The sequence below is a fragment of the Drosophila montana genome, unplaced genomic scaffold, assembly GCF_035044405.1.
Source record: "Drosophila montana isolate Dmon_TW-CO22-7 unplaced genomic scaffold, ASM3504440v1 contig_2256_1, whole genome shotgun sequence".
Classification (NCBI taxonomy): Eukaryota; Metazoa; Arthropoda; class Insecta; order Diptera; family Drosophilidae; genus Drosophila; species Drosophila montana.
Window position 1 is genome coordinate 194294 of NW_026997144.1, and position 20245 is coordinate 214538.

The 20245-nt window shown below is 39.7% G+C and overlaps 1 protein-coding gene across 3 annotated transcripts in view; it reads left to right on the forward strand.

The window, feature by feature from the left end:
- Nucleotides 1–16670: 16670 nt before the first annotated feature.
- The window catches only part of RapGAP1 (Rap GTPase activating protein 1), a 114851-nt gene continuing 111276 nt past the window's right edge, over nucleotides 16671–20245 (forward strand). For 2 of the 3 annotated variants that reach the window (XM_064681345.1, XM_064681347.1), the window contains exon 1: nucleotides 19060–19468. Coding sequence is in view for 2 of the 3 variants with exons in the window: in XM_064681347.1 (XP_064537417.1) it covers nucleotides 19464–19468 (5 nt within the window). In the remaining variant the exon portion in view is untranslated. Of the gene's footprint in view, nucleotides 16976–19059; nucleotides 19469–20245 lie in introns of those variants that run through there. The other variant, XM_064681344.1, reaches the window with a different exon arrangement.

Here is a 20245-nt window from a genome sequence, read left to right on the forward strand (position 1 = left end):
GCTGAAAGAAGAAGCATGAATTCCTGCGACTACAGTTCACTAAGGCTGATAGAGCAGAGAGTGTTATATATTCTATAATAAATATCCTTGTAGACATTCGGCCTAGCAGACATGCGACTAGGATAGTAAAGAATTCGAAAACAAAAAATGTTTCCATACAAAAACTCAATTTTATGACCGATTCTTTCTTAAGAGCAATATGATATAATAGTCCGATATTGTTAAACACTTTCTCATATGCGAGAAGCATGGTATACATAGTGCATACAAGAGCTTAGCTCTCGACAGATCTTTTGTATGACAGCTACTTAGGAATCGGATAAAGTCATCTGATGCAACCGGAAGGACCGGATGATCTTAAAACTGGGGGTCTAGCACGCATAGACAAAAACCGACAGACATGGCTATAATTGCTCGGCTGTTAAGTCTGTCTAAGAATTGAAATATATATACTTTGTTGGATCGGATATGGATCCTTCTATAAGCTAGACACTTCATAACAAAATGAGAATACCTTTTAGATGGGTATAAAAACAGCTGTTTTGCCGTCCCCTTTATTATAGCTATCAATATGTCAATAAACGACAATTCGCTGTCAATTTTCAGTGTTTCACATAGAATGTGCAAAATTTCAATGGAGAAAAGTCAGACGCTAAAAGTCAGCACGTGACAATGGCCTGCAAATGTGTTTTCCATTCACCCATGCACTCATTCATTCACTTAGCCCATCAGCCGTTTATTCACTCAGTATTCGACTGTGACTCGGAACAATATTCGAGGTTTTGGGGTCAGGCTGTAAAAATAAAAGAAACTAGAAATGAAACCAAAGGACGAAGCAACTAGAAAGAAAGCGTGTGAGCGACAGAGAAAGGGGGGGAGAGTGAGAGTGAGAGAAAGAGAGGGTAAGACAGACCCCTAACGACAATTCCAGATGCTATTGAAAGACATTTCTGCCCGCCCCGTTCCGCCCCTTGTCAGGTGCCTCAGTTAATTGCCGTCATTTTGCGCAAATTGCGTTCATCACACAAAAGAGTTTTCTCGCCGTTCCTCGGGCGCCCCTCTCTTGGTCAAGCTGCTTTAATTGTAATCATTGCGCTGCACATTTTATTGATTTTCTGCAAGGCACTCGACAAAGGAAACGCCCCGCCTTGGCCTAAGCAAAAGGCGAGCACACAATAAGCACCAAAACCACGTAAAAGTTTTCAGGGTCGTAACTTGGCCAAAACCCAATTGATATTGGCCAATCCACAAGTATTTGACCACAATTTCGTGAGCTGATTAAAGTGGCGAATTCTGATAGAACCAACAATGGACAAGTAAGAATATTGCATTCGGGTGTAACCGACTAAGTAATACCCATTGACAGTCCAATAATAGCTTAAAACAGACTATTCGCCAAATTTTTAAACAAATTTCGAGTTTTTTGACTATAGAGTTTTTTGTATCGATCTTTCGAGGAGTTCCTGAATAGTCTTTATTCGTAATTTTGTCAGACTAGCCTTAAAAGTGTAGAATATTTTCCCCCTCGTTTTAAACCATTCTTGTTTATACTTAAGATTTTAGCTCACGACTTAAAAATATATGAGGGAGCATAGTAAAACTAAAAAATGTAAAATTTAGTCAAGATATGTGGATCAAAAGTTTTCCATACAATTACCTAACTTTGGACCAACCGCTACATACAAACAGACGGAGAAACGGACTGACAGACATTGCTATATCAACTCGGCTGTTGATGCTGATCTAGAATATATTCACTATGTGGTTTCGGAGATGTCTTCTATGCGTTTATTAATTGAATTATTATACCAAACGCTTCATAATTCAGGAACTACATATATGAGAAGTGCTTTGCATAAATAGAGAATCACTGGGAAAATGTGTGGTAATAGGTCTATAAGTCTTTCAATAACAATTAATAAGTATGAACTTGAATTTGAAATTGTTTTTGAAGTTAAAAAGTAAGAATTCTTGCAAATTGTACATACTCTAGAAAATATTTGGAGGTTTGTCAAGAGTAGATTTCCTATACATAGTGTAGGATCAAAGGAAAATAAAGCACATCCGCTGCATAAAGAACACAGCTCGTGTGTGTATGTGTGTCTATGTGATTGTATGTATAAAAGGTAGCTAGAACGTTTATAACGGCGGCTTTCCGCTGAGTACGAGGTATATTCTAGTTGGGCATTCCCTGCTAGAGTACTTTTTCTTCTGAATTTCCAACTTGTTTTTGTATACAACTTAGCCAAACTTACGAGGTATCTCCAAGTCGGGTACAAGATAAGAACACTTTAATTTCGTTTATAAAACTAAGCCAAGTGGGTCAGCTGTCCCCTGCTGCCCTTAGACCCCACTCCAAAAGTCATTTACACACAACTCATAACTCAATTGTCGCCTCTCAACACGCTTCAATTGTTAGGAGGCGGGGGCGGGGACGGGGGCGAGGACATTTAAGGGGCAGGCACGAAAGGAATTTGTTTTGGCTGTTGAGCATTTAAATTATTTTTGATAAAGTGTCAAAATTTAAGACAAAAAGAAAAGAGACGCAGGGAATTTGAAAGAAAACATGTGCAATTCATTTTTTATTTCTCTTTTTTGTTTTGTCGTGGCAACAGCTCAATTAAGGATGTTGCAGGATAAGGCAGGACGAGCAGGACGAGCAGCACGCGCGAGGGGCGCAACAATTAAAAATCTCACCACGAGCCCAGGTAGAGAAAGTCCCAAGTGTTGTGCAGGAGTGTGTGTGCGTGTGTGTGTGGGTGCGTAATGCACTTAGTTACGCAACATTTGCGACGATATTTAGATAAGGACCTTTTAGAGTCCTGCGGCTCTTGTTGCCCCGTCGCAGGCGTTGGCACCGTTTGACAATTTTTTATTTGTAAAATTTAAATGCGTTGACTTTATTTGTCCGTTTTGGCACCCCCTCAACACGCGGCCAGCTGCTTATCCTGCGAGCCTTGCGCTTATCCTGCTAGCGGCCCACACTCGACACTCCATTAATTAATTGCCGCACTGCGTCGCACTCGAATTTCCAGCCAGGTCGCAAGCTAGCCCAAGTGCGTGTAGTTCTTGTTCTGTTTGCATTTCGTTCAAATTAAGTCCTGCTCCTGGCGCTGTTGTTATCCTGCGTGCTGCTCGAAAGGTGCCAAGTGCCAGCTCATTAAATTTCGTATCCTATTCGACAAGCTGTTGCTGCTGCTGCTGCTGCTGCTGCTGCTTCTTCTTCTGCTGGCTGTTGGCACGTGTGCACAGCAAAGCCATCAAGTCGTGGCCTTAAGGCGCTCCGGTTTCAGGACCTGCCCAGCACGGACCAGGTAATTAGCTCGGGCTATGTGTGTTTGACAATAGCCTCGCCTCCTAGAAGAAAACGGCCCGGGGCTGGGCAGGCAATTTGTCAGCTTTCAAGGATGACTCGGTCATGGAGTGAAAAGTTTGCAGTGATTGGCTTAGCGCATCAAGGAGCTAACCCAACTAGCTGCAACGGCTATTATTCATAGCTCAGATTCAGTTAGCAACAAAATGGGGCCACTAAAGTCACAAACTAAGCCGCAGAGCTGGACGCAGGGGGCGTGGCATTGTTGGTAAACAAACGCACAAACAGCCCCAAGTCAAATACTAAGCGCCCAAATACCCAAAAAAAAAAAACATTTGATATGTACGACTCTTAAATGTTCTCCATTTACATAGAAGAAGGGGAGTTGCGGGCGGGACAGCAGCTGGAGAACAAGAGCCAACCAAATCCCTGGAGTTGGATGAACAAACTAGAGTAAAAACTAATGAAAGTTACGACAAAGCTTAAATGCCCAGCGAAGCTGTTGCATACAATGCCAGAAACGAATTGTAATTCGCAGCTGGTTTAAGCATTGCAACAGCCAAGTATTCAGCTGCATAAGAAGTAGCTTCTTGGTCAGCGATAATCTCAAGATTAGGTTAGTATAGGTAAGGTTAGGTTGGGTAAGTAAGTTAGGCTGGGTTTGACTAGTTTACTTGGATGTAAAGAAAGAAGACAGCAATAAAATTGGCATGTAATACAAGCGAATTATAATTCGCAACAAGCTTAAGCAAAGTTGGCAAGTGTTCTAATGTAAGGGGATGTTAGGTTATGTTACATCAAATAAGATGAGGTTACACGATAATATTAGTAGTAAGGTTAGGTTTGAGTAAGTTTTACTTGCAGCTAGGGCTATTAGGGTATGTAATGTTGTGTTAGCTTATTTAAAATTATGTTTGATTAACACGAAGTTTGGTTAGGCTACATTCGACAAAGCAGGCCTAGGTAAAGTTAGTTTGCTTAACGTGCGGTTAGTTAAGGTCAAGTCTAGTAATGCAAGTTAAATTGAATGGAATGGATAATTTTTGTTATTGTTATGTTTGTTAAAGTTAGGATAAGTAAGGTTAGGTAAACTATGATAAGGCTGGGTTAGGTTTTCTTTAGAACGGCATAGTTTGTGCACAATACAGTCCAGTCCATAATATTAATGTATAGGCCAGGGAACGTATATAGTAATCTACTTTAAATAATAATTTGGTAGAAAAGGGAGACATTTAGGCTTTAGGATGACATTTTAGAATATTAAAAAAAAATTTTAAATTCTCTTTAAGTAATTTACACGTAAGGAGACCTTAAGTAGTAAGAAGTCATAAAAATAAAATTATAAAGAGTTCATAGCAGTGAAAAAGAGTTAGGTGAAAGTAAGCACACAAGTCTTTAAGAACCTAAGAAAAATTCAGGAAATAATTAAGAGAGATTAAATAGGAATCATCTGAAATTAGAATGTGCGCACATATGTAAACTTCCCCTGAGCACAATTCAGAATGTCAAACTCAACGACAAATGTGTGTAACCCCTACAAAACGAAAAAAAAAAAACAAAATAAATAAAATTAAATAGAAAAAAAAACGTGGCCGTAGCAAAGTTTTATTGCCGCAGGCAGTTTTGATTAAGTCTAAACGCTGATGCGACGCGTCACAGACGAGGATCCAGAAAAAGAAAGGACGAGCCCCAAATAGAAGGCGGCGATGGCGACACTTGGACCAAGGCAATGGCGAAGGCGAGGGCACCCGGCGAAAGCGGTAAGCGCAAAAATTAAATTTAAGCTGGTTTGAGATTTATGTGCGAGTCGCCAGGGCCAGGTCGGGGGGGAGACGTGCGACATGCGACAAGCGATGAGCCGCCACGCAGACAGAGGCTGTGGCAAGGATTAGCGGCAGCTGGAGCGCGTCTGACAAGTGCCACACAGTGCAGAGGGCAATTTTGTGGCATGGGGCAAACCTTTGCGCAATTCTCATGTCGTCCATGTTGTTTTCAACGCACAATTTTTAATTAAAACTTTTTCTCTCAGCTGGCAGGAAAACTCGCGCTAAGCAGAAAAAAAAGTCGCAAAAACAACAAGGAGAAAGAAAATAAAAATACTTTTCTTCTGGCCAAACTTAGGAATTGAGCCACTGATGACGAGCACTTGGCAACTTTTTCTGCCAAGTCAACTTTTTATTGGCCAAATATTGGCCATAATTAAGGCGATAAAAAAGCGACACAATACTATTCTCCCCAGCTATAATTATTTTTTGGCTTCCTACTCCGGCTCCGGCCGCCCTTTATGGGTGACTTTTAATTTGCATTTTAATTTATGGCGCCTATAACTTTTATCGCCGTCGTCATTTCACTGAGCAAATGGCCATTCCTAAAAGGCCAAGGGGCCAAAAGGTCAGGCGATAGGATACGAAAATATAACGATAAAACAGCTGTTGGATTACCCAACAGATCCGACTTCGAAGGGCAATTAGCAGCGAGGTCAAAAGGTTGATGAGTTTCTCGATAGCCCCTCGAACTTTGTCTTCAGCTCAAAAATAGTTCCTCCTCCATTTATAGTGGCTGCCACAACAGCTGGTGGCATGGGGCAAGTTAGCCAAAGCAAATGTCAACGAGTTCTTCGAGGCGGTCAGATTAAAGCAACTCGAAGGTCACTTTAGATAGCAAATACATTCTATGTGGGATGTCTTTCCAGACAAATGAAATGAAGGGTGAAAACAAAGCATTTTCCTGTTCCACATCGCGTTCTTATCAGTCGTACGAATGACAGCGATCAGTTCCCTAATGAGAACTATCTCACAATTGTCTCTAGTAAGTGGACACAGTTTACCAAGAGTCAACCCAGCAGCAGATCGTTTTCGATTCTGAGATCTGTTTCTTCGCATATTTAAATATTTACCTCAACTATCATCAAACTATGATAATGGACTTAAAAACACAAGTTCCAAGTGAGCTTTAATGTTTTCATCAGCAAACAATTCAGCTCATTTCAAGCTTTTAAACTTAATTGAATCTCTTCTCTATAAAATTAAGAGTAGTAAAAGATATTTTTTTAAAAATATTTAGATTAGTATAATTAATCTATAATGCCTGAGGAAAAAATAATAAATGACAACTTAAGGGAGCTTAGCAGGTGTTGTTGGGATCACAAAGTAATGTAAATTAAGTAATTCAAGATTAAATAAAATGGTGCGTTGCATGATTAGATATTTAAAGATTTCATATATAACCAATTTTTATATTTTATATTATCGGGTATACCCCGACCTTGCCCATGGAACGAATAAAATAAATAAACAAAGAGCCAAACCTCATGAAAATCGAACGAATTTGACCGGGTTATGGGGGGTCGGAAATTTGGACCTCTGTCTATATAGGATATTTGAGGGTAACATTTACACATGAATTTTGACCAAGAATAACGTTGCCAGATTTAGATGCCAAATTTATCTAAGGATATTTGAGGGTACCTTTTTTACATGAATTTGGACCAGAAATAATGTTCCCAGATTTAAATGCCAAATTGATCTAGAGGTCAAGCCGTGAACAAAAAGTCAAACCTTATGAAAATCGGTGGAGTTATGACCGAGTTATGGGGGTGGGAAATTTTGACCTATGTCTATATGGGATATTTGAGAGTACCATTTTCACATGAATTTGGACCAGAAATAATGTTCCCAGATTTAAATGCCAAATTGATCTAGAGGTCAAGCCGTGAACAAAAAGCCAAACCTAATGAAAATCAGATGAGTTTTGACCGAGTTATGGGAGTGAGAAATATTGACCTATGTCTATATAGGATATTTGAGGGTACCATTTTCACATGAATTTGGACTAAAAATAATGTTCCCAGATTTAAATGCCAAATTGATCTAGAGCTCAAACCGTGAACAAAAAGCCAAACCTAATGAAAATCGGTTGAGTTTTGACCGAGTTATGGGCGTGGGAAATATTGACCTATGTCTATATAGGATATTTAAGGGTACCATTTTCACATGAATTTCGACCAAAAATAATGTTCCCAGATTTAAATGCCAAATTGATCTAGAGCTCAAACCGTAAACAAAAAGCCAAACCTTATGAAAATCAGTTGAGTTTTGACCGAGTTATGGGGGTGGGAAATTTTGGTCTATGTCTATATAGGATATTTGAGGGTACCATTTTCACATGAATTTGGACTAAAAATAATGTTCCCAGATTTTAATGGCGAATTGATCTAGAGCTCAAACCGTGAACAAAAAGCCAAACCTAATGAAAATCGGTTGAGTTTTGACCGAGTTATGGGCGTGGGAAATATTGACCTATGTCTATATAGGATATTTAAGGGTACCATTTCACATGAATTTCGACCAAAAATAATGTTCCCAGATTTAAATGCCAAATTGATCTAAAGATCAAACCGTGAACAAAAAGCCAAACCTAATGAAAATCGGTTGAGTTTTGACCGAGTTATGGGGGTGGGAAATTTTGGTCTATGTCTATATAGGATATTTGAGGGTACCATTTTTACATGAATTTGGATCAGAAATAATGTTCCCAGATTTAAATGCCAAATTGATCTAGAGCTCAAACCGTAAACAAAAAGCCAAACCTTATGAAAATCAGTTGAGTTTTGACCGAGTTATGGGGGTGGGAAATTTTGGTCTATGTCTATATAGGATATTTGAGGGTACCATTTTCACATGAATTTGGACTAAAAATAATGTTCCCAGATTTTAATGGCGAATTGATCTAGAGCTCAAACCGTGAACAAAAAGCCAAACCTAATGAAAATCGGTTGAGTTTTGACCGAGTTATGGGCGTGGGAAATATTGACCTATGTCTATATAGGATATTTAAGGGGGTACCATTTTCACATGAATTTCGACCAAAAATAATGTTCCCAGATTTAAATGCCAAATTGATCTAGAGATCAAGCCGTGAACAAAAAGCCAAACTTAATGAAAATCGGTTGAGTTTTGACCGAGTTATGGGGGTGGGAAATTTTGGTCTATGTCTATATAGGATATTTGAGGGAACCATTTTTACATGAATTTGGACCAGAAATAATGTTCCCAGATTTAAATGCCAAATTGATCTAGAGCTCAAACCGTAAACAAAAAGCCAAACCTTATGAAAATCGGTTGAGTTTTGACCGAGTTATGGGGGTGGGAAATTTTGGTCTATGTCTATATAGGATATTTGAGGGTACCATTTTTACATGAATTTGGACCAGAAATAATGTTCCCAGATTTAAATGCCAAATTGATCTAGAGCTCAAACCGTAAACAAAAAGCCAAACCTTATGAAAATCGGTTGAGTTTTGACCGAGTTATGGGGGTGGGAAATTTTGGTCTATGTCTATATAGGATATTTGAGGGTACCATTTTTACATGAATTTGGACCAGAAATAATGTTCCCAGATTTAAATGCCAAATTGATCTAGAGCTCAAACCGTAAACAAAAAGCCAAACCTTATGAAAATCGGTTGAGTTTTGACCGAGTTATGGGGGTGGGAAATTTTGGTCTATGTCTATATAGGATATTTGAGGGTACCATTTTCACATGAATTTGGACCAGAAATAATGTTCCCAGATTTAAATGCCAAATTGATCTAGAGCTCAAACCGTAAACAAAAAGCCAAACCTTATGAAAATCGGTTGAGTTTTGACCGAGTTATGGGGGTGGGAAATTTTGGTCTATGTCTATATAGGATATTTGAGGGTACCATTTTTACATGAATTTGGACCAGAAATAATGTTCCCAGATTTAAATGCCAAATTGATCTAGAGCTCAAACCGTGAACAAAAAGCCAAACCTTATGAAAATCGGTTGAGTTTTGACCGAGTTATGGGGGTGGGAAATTTTGGTCTATGTCTATATAGGATATTTGAGGGACCATTTTACATGAATTTGGACCAGAAATATGTTCCCAGATTTAAATGCCAAATTGATCTAGGGTCAAGCCGTGCACAAAAAGCCAAACCTAATGAAAATCGGATGAGTTTTGACCGAGTTATGGGAGTGGGAAATATTGACCTATGTCTATATAGGATATTTGAGGGTACCCTTTTCACATGAATTTGGACTAAAATAATGTTCCCAGATTTAAATGCCAAATTGATCTAGAGATCAAACCGTGAACAAAAAGCCAAACCTAATGAAAATCGGTTGAGTTTTGACCGAGTTATGGGGGTGGGAAATGTTGACCTATGTCTATATAGGATATTTGAGGGTACCATTTTCACATGAATTTGGACCAGAAATAATGTTCCCAGATTTAAATGCCAAATTGATCTAGAGATCAAACCGTGAACAAAAAGCCAAACCTAATGAAAATCGGTTGAGTTTTGACCGAGTTATGGGGGTGGGAAATTTTGGTCTATGTCTATATAGGATATTTGAGGGTACCATTTTCACATGAATTTGGACTAAAAATAATGTTCCCAGATTTAAATGCCAAATTGATCTAGAGCTCAAACCGTGAACAAAAAGCCAAACCTAATGAAAATCGGTTGAGTTTTGACCGAGTTATGGGCGTGGGAAATATTGACCTATGTCTATATAGGATATTTGAGGGTACCATTTTCACATGAATTTGGACCAGAAATAATGTTCCCAGATTTAAATGCCAAATTGATCTAGAGATCAAACCGTGAACAAAAAGCCAAACCTTATGAAAATCGGTTGAGTTTTGACCGAGTTATGGGGGTGGGAAATTTTGACCTATGTCTATATAGGATATTTGAGGGTACCATTTTCACATGAATTTGGACCAAAAATAATGTTCCCAGATTTAAATGCCAAATTGATCTAGAGATCAAACCGTGAACAAAAAGCCAAACCTTATGAAAATCGGATGAGTTTTGACCGAGTTATGGGAGTGGAAATTTGACCTATGTCTATATAGGATATTTGACCGGGCTAAAGTATTTCCGATTTAATGCCAAATTGATCTAGAGATCAAACCGTGAACAAAAAGCCAAACCTAATGAAAATCGGTGAGTTTTGACCGAGTTATCGGGGTGAAGCCGTGAACAAAAAGCCAAACCTTATGAAAATCGGATGAGTTTTGACCGAGTTATGGGAGTGGAAATTTTGACCTATGTCTATATAGGATATTTGAGGGTACCATTTTCACATGAATTTGGACCAAAAATAATGTTCCCAGATTTAAATGCCAAATTGATCTAGAGGTCAAACCGTGAACAAAAAGCCAAACCTTATGAAAATCGGTTGAGTTTTGACCGAGTTATGGGAGTGGGAAATATTGACCTATGTCTATATAGGATATTTGAGGGTACCATTTTTACATGAATTTGGACCAGAAATAATGTTCCCAGATTTAAATGCCAAATTGATCTAGAGCTCAAACCGTAAACAAAAAGCCAAACCTTATGAAAATCGGTTGAGTTTTGACCGAGTTATGGGGGTGGGAAATTTTGGTCTATGTCTATATAGGATATTTGAGGGTACCATTTTTACATGAATTTGGACCAGCAATAATGTTCCCAGATTTAAATGCCAAATTGATCTAGAGCTCAAACCGTAAACAAAAAGCCAAACCTTATGAAAATCGGTTGAGTTTTGACCGAGTTATGGGGGTGGGGAATTTTGGTCTATGTCTATATAGGATATTTGAGGGTACCATTTTCACATGAATTTCGACCAAAAATAATGTTCCCAGATTTAAATGCCAAATTGATCTAGAGATTAAACCGTGAACAAAAAGCCTAACCTTATGAAATTCGGTTGAGTTTTGACCGAGTTACGGGGGTGGGAAATGTTGACCTATGTCTATATAGGATATTTAAGAATACCATTTGCACATGAATTTGGACCAGAAATAATGTTCCCAGATTTAAATGCCAAATTGATCTAGAGATCAAACCGTGAACAAAAAGCCAAACCTAATGAAAATCGGATGAGTTTTGACCGAGTTATGGGGGTGGGAAATGTTGACCTATGTCCATATAGGATATTTGAGGGTACCATTTTCACATGAATTTGGACCAAAAATAATGTTCCCAGATTTATATGACAAATTGATCTAGAGGTCAAGCCGTGAACAAAAAGTCAAACTATATGAAAATCGGTTGAGTTTTGACCGAGTTATGGGGGTGGGAAATTTTGACCTATGTCTATATAGGATATTTGAGGGTACCATTTTTACATGAATTTGGACCAAAAAATAATGTTCCCGGATTTAAATGCCAAATTGATCTAGGGGTCAAGTCGTGAACAAAAAGCCAAACCTAATGAAAATCGGATGATTTTTGACTGAGTTATGGGGTGGGAAAGTTTGACTTATGTCTATATAGGATATTTGAATGTACCATTTTCACATGAATTTGGACCAGAAATAATGTTCCCAGATTTAAATGCCAAATTGATCTTGAGGTCAAGCCGTGAACAAAAAGCCAAACCTTATGTAAATCGGTTGAGTTTTGACCGAGTTACGGGGTTGCAAATGTTGAACTATGTCTATATAGGATATTTAAGAATACCATATGCACATGAATTTGGACCAGAAATAATGTTCCCAGATTTTAATGCCAAATTGATCTAGAGGTCAAACCGTAAACAAAAAGCCAAACCTTATGAAAATCGGTTGAGTTTTGACCGAGTTATGGGGGTGGGAAATTTTGGTCTATGTCTATATAGGATATTTGAGGGTACCATTTGCACATAATTTTGAGGAAGAATAACGTTGCCAGATATAGATTTTGACCAAGGCAAGAACTACCGAATATATTGATGGGTTGTCTATTGATAGCTCTAATTTAGGCTATATAAACGACGGCGAGTTGATTCTTTAATTTTTTGCACTTTTATTTTCTCAGGTCGCTTTGCACTGAAATTCTTTGAATGCGAAATTTAATTTTCAAAACATTCTAAGTATAATTATATTTGTAAATATTATTTTAATCCCAGTTCACTTTAACTATTTTCCTCTAGGTTGCACAAGATTCTAACCTGCATATTTTGAAAGATTTTTAAATCCCAGCTGCAGTTCATCCCTTTTTGCTGCCTGGCTTTAGGTTTCTTAAGTAAAGCTTCCTTCTTGTTGCTTTCCTTTAAGTTCCCCAAAGCTGTAACCCGCCGGATGATTCGCCTAGAAACTCGAGTCCTCCATTTGGCCTCACTCCTTAAACTGACTTACTTTCTCCTCGGCTGCTGCTGGCCACAAGCCAAGCACTGGCCACAATGTTCGACTCTCCTAATGAACACATGTCAATTAAAGTAACAACACGGACCAGTGTCCGTCGTCCACTGACCACCAGCCGCTGTCCGCTGTCCGGTGTCCGCTGCTTGGAGTCCGGTGTCCGCTGCACCACCGTGGATCAGAGGAATGATATATGTGTGTTGCCTGCTGGCAGACATGGCTCGCGTGCCGTCGCGACAGTGGACGCCGTCGTATTACGTCTACGCACTCTGCAGCTCGGTACAGCGGGGTGTACGGGAGGGGTGTACAGTGGCGCTGGCTTGGTGGGTTAGAGGGGGAGATGGAGGGGCTGTAAGTATGACAAGTTCCCCCCACGAAAACAAAAATGCAAGTGTCTCGCATTTCAAGCCAAGACGCGGGCCTGATTTATGTCGCCGACGAAGGAAAAGTGTCGCGGGTGTTGCGTGTCAGCCCCCACACAGCAGCCGCCCTCAACCCCCTCCGCCCCCTCCTCTACCAACCTCTACCACCACCACCCTCCCCATCAGCTAGACACATGAGAGCTTTGCTGCAGTTGCGGTCAGCAATTTCCGCTTTAATGTAATTTTGACAACAAACACACAACATTTGCAAAGCGGGGGCCGTGCAGCAGCGGGCGGGGGAGTGAGGGGGTGTTGGAGCTTGGGGCGGCTAGGAAATGCCAACATAAATCTAGCTAGGCTTTCGCCAGTCGGCGTTACAGTAGCGATTTTATAATGACATTTGATGGCTGGCAGCGATTTAGTTTTCGGTTTTCGATTCCGATGCGTTTCGATTGCAATTTCATTGGACGTGTGTGTGCGGTGGGAGGGGGCATGGGGGGAACGGGGCGTGGAGTCCAGTTGGCCAACTAACTGGCTAACTGGCTACCTGTTTGCGTTATCATGCGATTTGTTTGCCATGTTTGATTTATCTGATTTGGCGTCTATATACGATTACCATTTAGTGCGGCTTTTGATAAGTGGCCATTGATTAGTCGCCCGGCGGGTAACTCTCCCCCTCTCCCTCTCTCCCTCTCCCTTTCTGGCCCCGACTAGAACTCGTTCTATATAGCCTCAATGCTATCAGGACGCCGCAACGTCTGGCCCATTATCGCGCTCCGCGGGACTGGGCCATAAAATTGCAATATTACGAGCCAATCGCACATAAACTAAACACTGAACGCCTGACTTATTGACTTATTGACTCATTGTTGCATTGCGAGTGGGGCAACATTTACGATATCCACTTCTAATGCCACTCACAGTGCGACTTTCTGTGCTCTTGCCAAGGGTATTGCAACTTTGTCGCGCACTCAACAAATGTCTTTTACTTTACTTTTGTAAAAGGCTATAAAATTGTAATTAAATTTCAGGAAAGGTTCTTGTTTTTGAAAAGAAACTACTTTCTACAGAATAAGAAGCAATAATATATACATTTTTGGTTTTTTTTTTTAAATATTTCAAAATATTTTACTTTGTGGTAAATTTTTTGAATTTAGTAAAAAATAAAAGGTTGCAGGCTCGACTTCTTGTGGCAGGCTGTGCATTTAGGCAATAGGCTACATCGGGCGTAAAATATACAAAATAGTAATTGTTAAAGGTTCGGTTCAGGGTTCAACCCGTCTCCCTGGCTTAAAGCTTGGCTTATGAAACTGTTTTTTGCTATCCTTAAATCCAGATTTTTGGTTTAAGCCTTGCTTTGAATGATCGTTAAATGGAATCTGTACCCTTAAACTTAAATTTATTATACATAATAATAATGATAAGTTCATTATTTATGCCTTGTGGTTGGGTCGCCCTTAAAACCTTATTATAACTAAAAATTAATATTTTAAATATTTAATGCTGCATTTGTCGGAACTCGAGCCAGTTAAACAAATAATTGAAATATTTTAAATGAATACAGTTTAATTTGGAACTCGGTTCGTCAATGCCTTTGCAGTATAGCATTTTATAATAAATACAAATTGAAGATACGTTCTCGAGCTTTGTCATATTTGCAAGAGTATATAGTATTCGGCGTGCCGAAAATAGCCGAGGCTAGTTGCAATTAGCTAGCCACAAGTGAGGTGGGGGGAGAGCGCCCACACATTCTTGAAAACTTGCGTCACCTGATTAAGTAGCAGAAATATTATATTAAGAAATATAAATAAATTTAAAATAAACAACTTTTCTTGTGGTCTTAAGTGGGGCCTTGAATAACCGCGGCTAAGTTTAACCTGCAAAACGGAGCGTGGGTTGAGTTCAAGAGGAAGCACATAGAATCATAAATTGATTGATTAGCGCTGCTTTTTGATTGATGACGATTAAGTCTCGATGCAGGTGGGAAAAGGGGGGATTAAATGCATTACTATGTGGCATGCAACTGCAGCTTAGTCTGTGGACAATGCGTGCCACTCATTAAGTCATGTAGTCAGCTTATCAATTTAGTTCTGTTTCGCTATCAAATGAAGACAATGCAAACGAGGGGAACTAGCTGCACTAACAGAAATTTGAAAGCTGAAATCAATTTGAAAGAAAATTAAAATTACATGTTCTTTAATCTGGGTGATCCACAGAACATTGAGAAAAGGAAAAGAAAACAAATGTATTGAAAAAATATTTCATGTACAGAATTATGCATTTTAAATTGGAAAATGGCTATTCTACAAATAATATTTTTTTTTAAATATTTTAAATATATTTTGAAAATGTTTTTAAGATTACGAGACCTTATATATACAAAGCCTGGGAATCTATTGATTAATACCATAATTTAAATATCATAAAGTAAAACTTCTAGAATATATGTATATACTTTATGGGGTCGGACATGTCTCCTTCCATTTGTTACATATTTCATGACCAAATTATCATACCCTCTACAAGCGTATAATAATTTTAATAAAAATATCAAAATAAACATAAATCGTCTACCAAACTAAATATGCTAACAGACCTATCCACAACGACTGCCCCGCTCGAACCAGAAACCCCTTCAATCACCATCAATCATTCTTTTAGTATCGCATTACAAACTCATTATTTCTTTACGGTAATCCAGCTTTTAGTAGACTCTTCCACGAATGCGACGAAACATTCGTATCTATCATTTACTCGCATATCTACATATGGTTTTTGAATAAACTCAGCAAAATTCAGTTTACTTATGTAAATACTTTATGCTCATGCCTATATATCCAATTCACTTGCTGAGTAAACAGTATAAAATATTTTAGTACGCAGTTTTATCAGCAGCCGAACCGCAATATAATTAATATGTACGAAAAGAAATTACAGAAAAAGCGAGTCAAGTGAACAAAGCAATAAAACAAAAATGGAATAAGACTGCACGACTAGCAAATACCCTGCAACCTGTTACAAGCCTTCTAGCTTCCTTTTTTCAAGAACTATGTTAAGTGCATCCTTGGATTTCTCAAGACCGATCTTTATATAATTTGATAAAAGAAAGTCCAGAGCTATAAGTCGTGTGTACACCAAAGATCGAGGTTTAAGCTTTAAAAAATACCCTTTGTTTCGAGTTTTCGGGGAATTGGGGCTGTGTCAGGAAAAGGAAATATTCTTAGCCTACATATAAAAATCGAACAACTACACACCAAATTTGATGTTCTAAGCTGTTATAGTCCTCGAGTTAAGCTTCAAAAATGCGTTTTTCCAAATCGATAATTATCGATATTGTCCATATTATCGATATATTATCGATCTTCTTATTCTTATGACATTCAAGAATATATATATATCAAATTTAAAGTCTCTTGGTTTTATAGTTTCTAAGATCGAAATCGATCATGTCTAGGTGGCCTCAGCTAGCCCTGATCAAGAATATATTTATATATATATATCTATAATTTATGGGGTCAAATATTAGTTAACACCCTTTTTACCCGTATGCAGTATGTACAGGGTATTCACATAAAACAAAATAAACGCAAAGACCGACAACAAAAAAAGAGATGAAAAATCGTAAATATAAAGAAATAATATATACATATACATATATATAAACATATATGGAAATGGAAGCCGACATGGAGCAAGAGACATAAGCGATCAGTACAAATACGAAAACCACTCGGTCTGGTGGTGTCAGATAATAACGCTCGGGTTCGTTTGGGTTCTGTTCAGTTCTGGTCTGTTCTGCGGTTCGGGGTCTTCGCGCGTCGCGAGGCATGTGAAGGGGAAATTATATCGAAGGATTTTCACCAACAAAATGAGTTCCTACAGGACGCTGGTGGATCACGGTGCGCCGACAGCGCGCAGCGGCGGCGGCGTCGGCAGCGAAACGTCACTGGCGACGGCGTCGCCGACGACGCTGCATCGGATGATCAAATACTGGCGGAACAGTTCCGGCAAGATTCCGGGACTGCGCAAGAGCGAGAGCTTTACGGATTATCGTCGCCATTCGGCGGGTGGAGCACAGCATGCCACATTGCCCAATCGCCAGGCGGTGCAGTACCAGCGCCTGGAGAGCTATGACGAGCGCAAGCTGGCACAAATGAGGTGAGTCCGGGGGCAGGGCTGGAAGGTGCCTTGCCGGGAACGGGGTGGGGTGCGAGCATACAATTAAGTTTATTGTCGCGCGCGGCTCATTAGCTTTGATATGGGCCGCTCGCAGCGGCAGCTGCATCCAAAAAACTGGGGCATGCATATTTGCCGTTTGGCTTTTCTGGCCTAATGCCAGCAACAGTTGGTCGCGATACGCCCCCCTCTCAACTGTGTGTTTATCTCACAGATGCGCTCGCTCTCCCTCTCTCCCTCTCTATTACTGCTCTCCTATCAGTTGCAACTCCAAAACTGCCACAGGCCTTATCAGCAGCAACAACAACTTCGTGTATGTGACCAGCTGCAGCAAACACAACAGCAACAAAAAATACAATTACAACCACAACAACAACATCAACAGTTGCGCGGCTGTTGATAAACGCAAGCGAGCAAGTGCACGACGCCGTCGCAGAAGAAGCGCGCGTTCCAGTGCCCATGTGGATGCCGTTCACTTGTGTGTTTGTGTGTGTGCGAGAGAGCGCGAGAGCTCGCTGTGCTTGTTGTTGCTGCTCACGTATGCTTGCGGTTAATTAAGCTGAGCGCCATTCCGCTTTCCAGTATCCACTATTCTCGCACACTCACTGGCGGCCAATGCTATCCACAGAGCTTGCGCGTGGTGGAGCTTGTGGCTGTGTTACACTAGCTAACACAACCTTTTTTGTATAGCTTGGTTTAATGCTATTAAACGATACTACTTTCGAATTTCTGAATAATTAACTTGCTAGCATTATTAACTGTATGTTATTATTATTGCACTGTGCACAAAATGATCGCTTGTATATTATAGCTCTTATGTATGAAGTGTTCATAGAGTTTTTTTTTTAAATACCGAAAACATAATTATTTGTATATTATAATCGCCCCTGTAACCGAATAGTTCTAAATTGCTAGTGATTACACTGCAGTAGAAGAGGATTGAACAATATTTTACTAAGCTAATTCATTTCTTCTAGCTACGACAGTTAAAATTAATAATTTTTTCTATTTTTTATAAAATTAAATACTAAGATAAAAGGGCATATATCGTTTAGGATAGAATAAAGCATTTGGTTTGCAACTTTAAAAAATCTCCATCAAAGCAATAATTCGTTTTTCTGTTATTTAAAATATATTTTGGAGGTTTGAAAGTACGCATACATATATACATTTAAGCAAAATCGAATTGGGCTTGGAAAAATTAGCTTTTTCGAAAAGTTTTTTAAAGCATTTAAGCAAGTTACGTTTTTGTAACAATTTGTTAAGCCATTAATCATATGTTTGTTGTGCAGTGTGAAACAAACAACTGTTTATGTTGTCATTCCAATGCGCGAGAGCGTGCCATCACTTACTCTCTGAGCGCCGACAGAAAAAAAACAGCTGAGGCGCCAACTGCTCTGCCCAACGAACGTTGTTTATGTATTGGTGTCCCGTGCCGGTCGTTTACAGTTTGTTTTTGTTATCGCGGGCCGCCTACTGCATACTTTTGGGGTAGCCCCCCACGGAGCACAGCGAACACAGAGACGAACGGAGTGGGATGAGGGCTATGCAAATAACAGTGCATTCCGAGCCGGGCCTTTGAAGGGGCCGGCAACAATTGTTGTTGTTTGTTTGTTTGGTTGTTTGTTTTGGCTAATGCGGGCAGTCGGCTTCGTGCTCGCCACGCTGCTAACTGTATTTGCGCAAACTGTGCCCAAGCGGCGACAATAATCGCTTGCATTTGTAATGTAAATAAATGTAAATGTAAATAAACAGGAAAATGTGCCCCCATGTAACTGCAACACCCACTCACACCCCCAGAAGCAGAATGCGCTATGTAAATGCAACAACTGCACTGGTTCACAGACACACACACGCACACATAGACACACACATGGCGACGACCACGCTTAACGGTTGTTGTCATTCCAGTTGTGTGGATGGCATTCGCTTTCGCCCTCTCACGCTCTCTCGCACTCTTTTGGTGGCTCTCTGTTTTCGTGTGGAACCTGAAATCTGAGCTTCGTGCGCCAGCCAGTAAGCAGCGCAGCTGGGGCAGCAACAGCAGCAGCCGCCGCAGTCCAATTGGGATTTCAGTTTCGTTTTGATAATCGACTCGTGTGGGCGTCGAGTGTTGGTCGTTGGTCGTTAGTCGTCCCGTATGTGAGCCGAGAGAAGCAGTCGAAGTTCTTTCGCGTCGCCTCCGTACAACATGCGTGCGTTATTCTTGTTGTTGTTGTTGTTACGCTTCTGCCAATTCTGCTCAAGCAACGGCAACATCGGCAACGGCAACGCATCATTTGCAAATTAGCAGCAGCAGCAACAGTTGCAGGCAGACAGCAGCAGCAGCAACAACGGCGAAACTAAAGCCAAAAATTCGTTGAACGAATTTTAACAAATAAATTTTACAAAAATTTAATAAAATCAAAAAAGTGACGAAAAGTCTGCAAAGTGCAAGGGGTTTTCTCTCTGTGTATGTGTGTGTGCCGAAATGAGGTAAAAATTGTGCTTCTACCTGCCGTCAATTTGCGTGCACATATTCTTATCAGAAACCAGAATGCGCGAAAGCTCGTTAAACGATCGAGTGCTGAGAAATGCCGGCACGCGCCGAAAAGTGAAATTCGTGAAGCGAATAAGTGTCAAAAAGTGAACACACACAAAAAAAATAGAGACAATTACAGTTGTAGTCGCTTTTTTTCTTCTTCTTCTTCTTCTTTTACAAAGAATATGCGTTGGAAAGCAAAACGAAAGTGTTTTGTGCAGTGAAATTTTTGATTTAACAACAAATTACAAAAGTGTCGTTAATAATTGTGCAAAAAAAAAGAAAACAAATAAACAAACATAACTCAAGTGACCAATAAAAAATATTAACGAAATGACAATAATAAGCGACAAGTTAACAGCTACAAAAGCGAAGCGCCAAGAAAAAGCAACAACAACCACAACAACAAAAGCTCTTCCAAATTCGAAGCTCATTTGCCATTCACCGCTGGAAGTTGTCATTGTTGTTGTTGTTGTTGTTGCGGTTGTTGTTGTTGTTGTAGTTGTTGCTGCAGTTCGATTGAAATGCGCGATGCGTATTTGTTACGTGTGTTTTTTGATATTTCTTTTATGGCCGTTGTTTGTGGCATCAACATCGATGTGATGCGATCGCATTGAATATTGATAGATGTGCAACGGCTCTGTGTGTGTGTGTGTGTGTGTGTGTGTGTGTGTTTGAGTGTCTGATTGGAATTGTGTGCCTGGTATTATTGATGGAGTGTTGTTCATTGT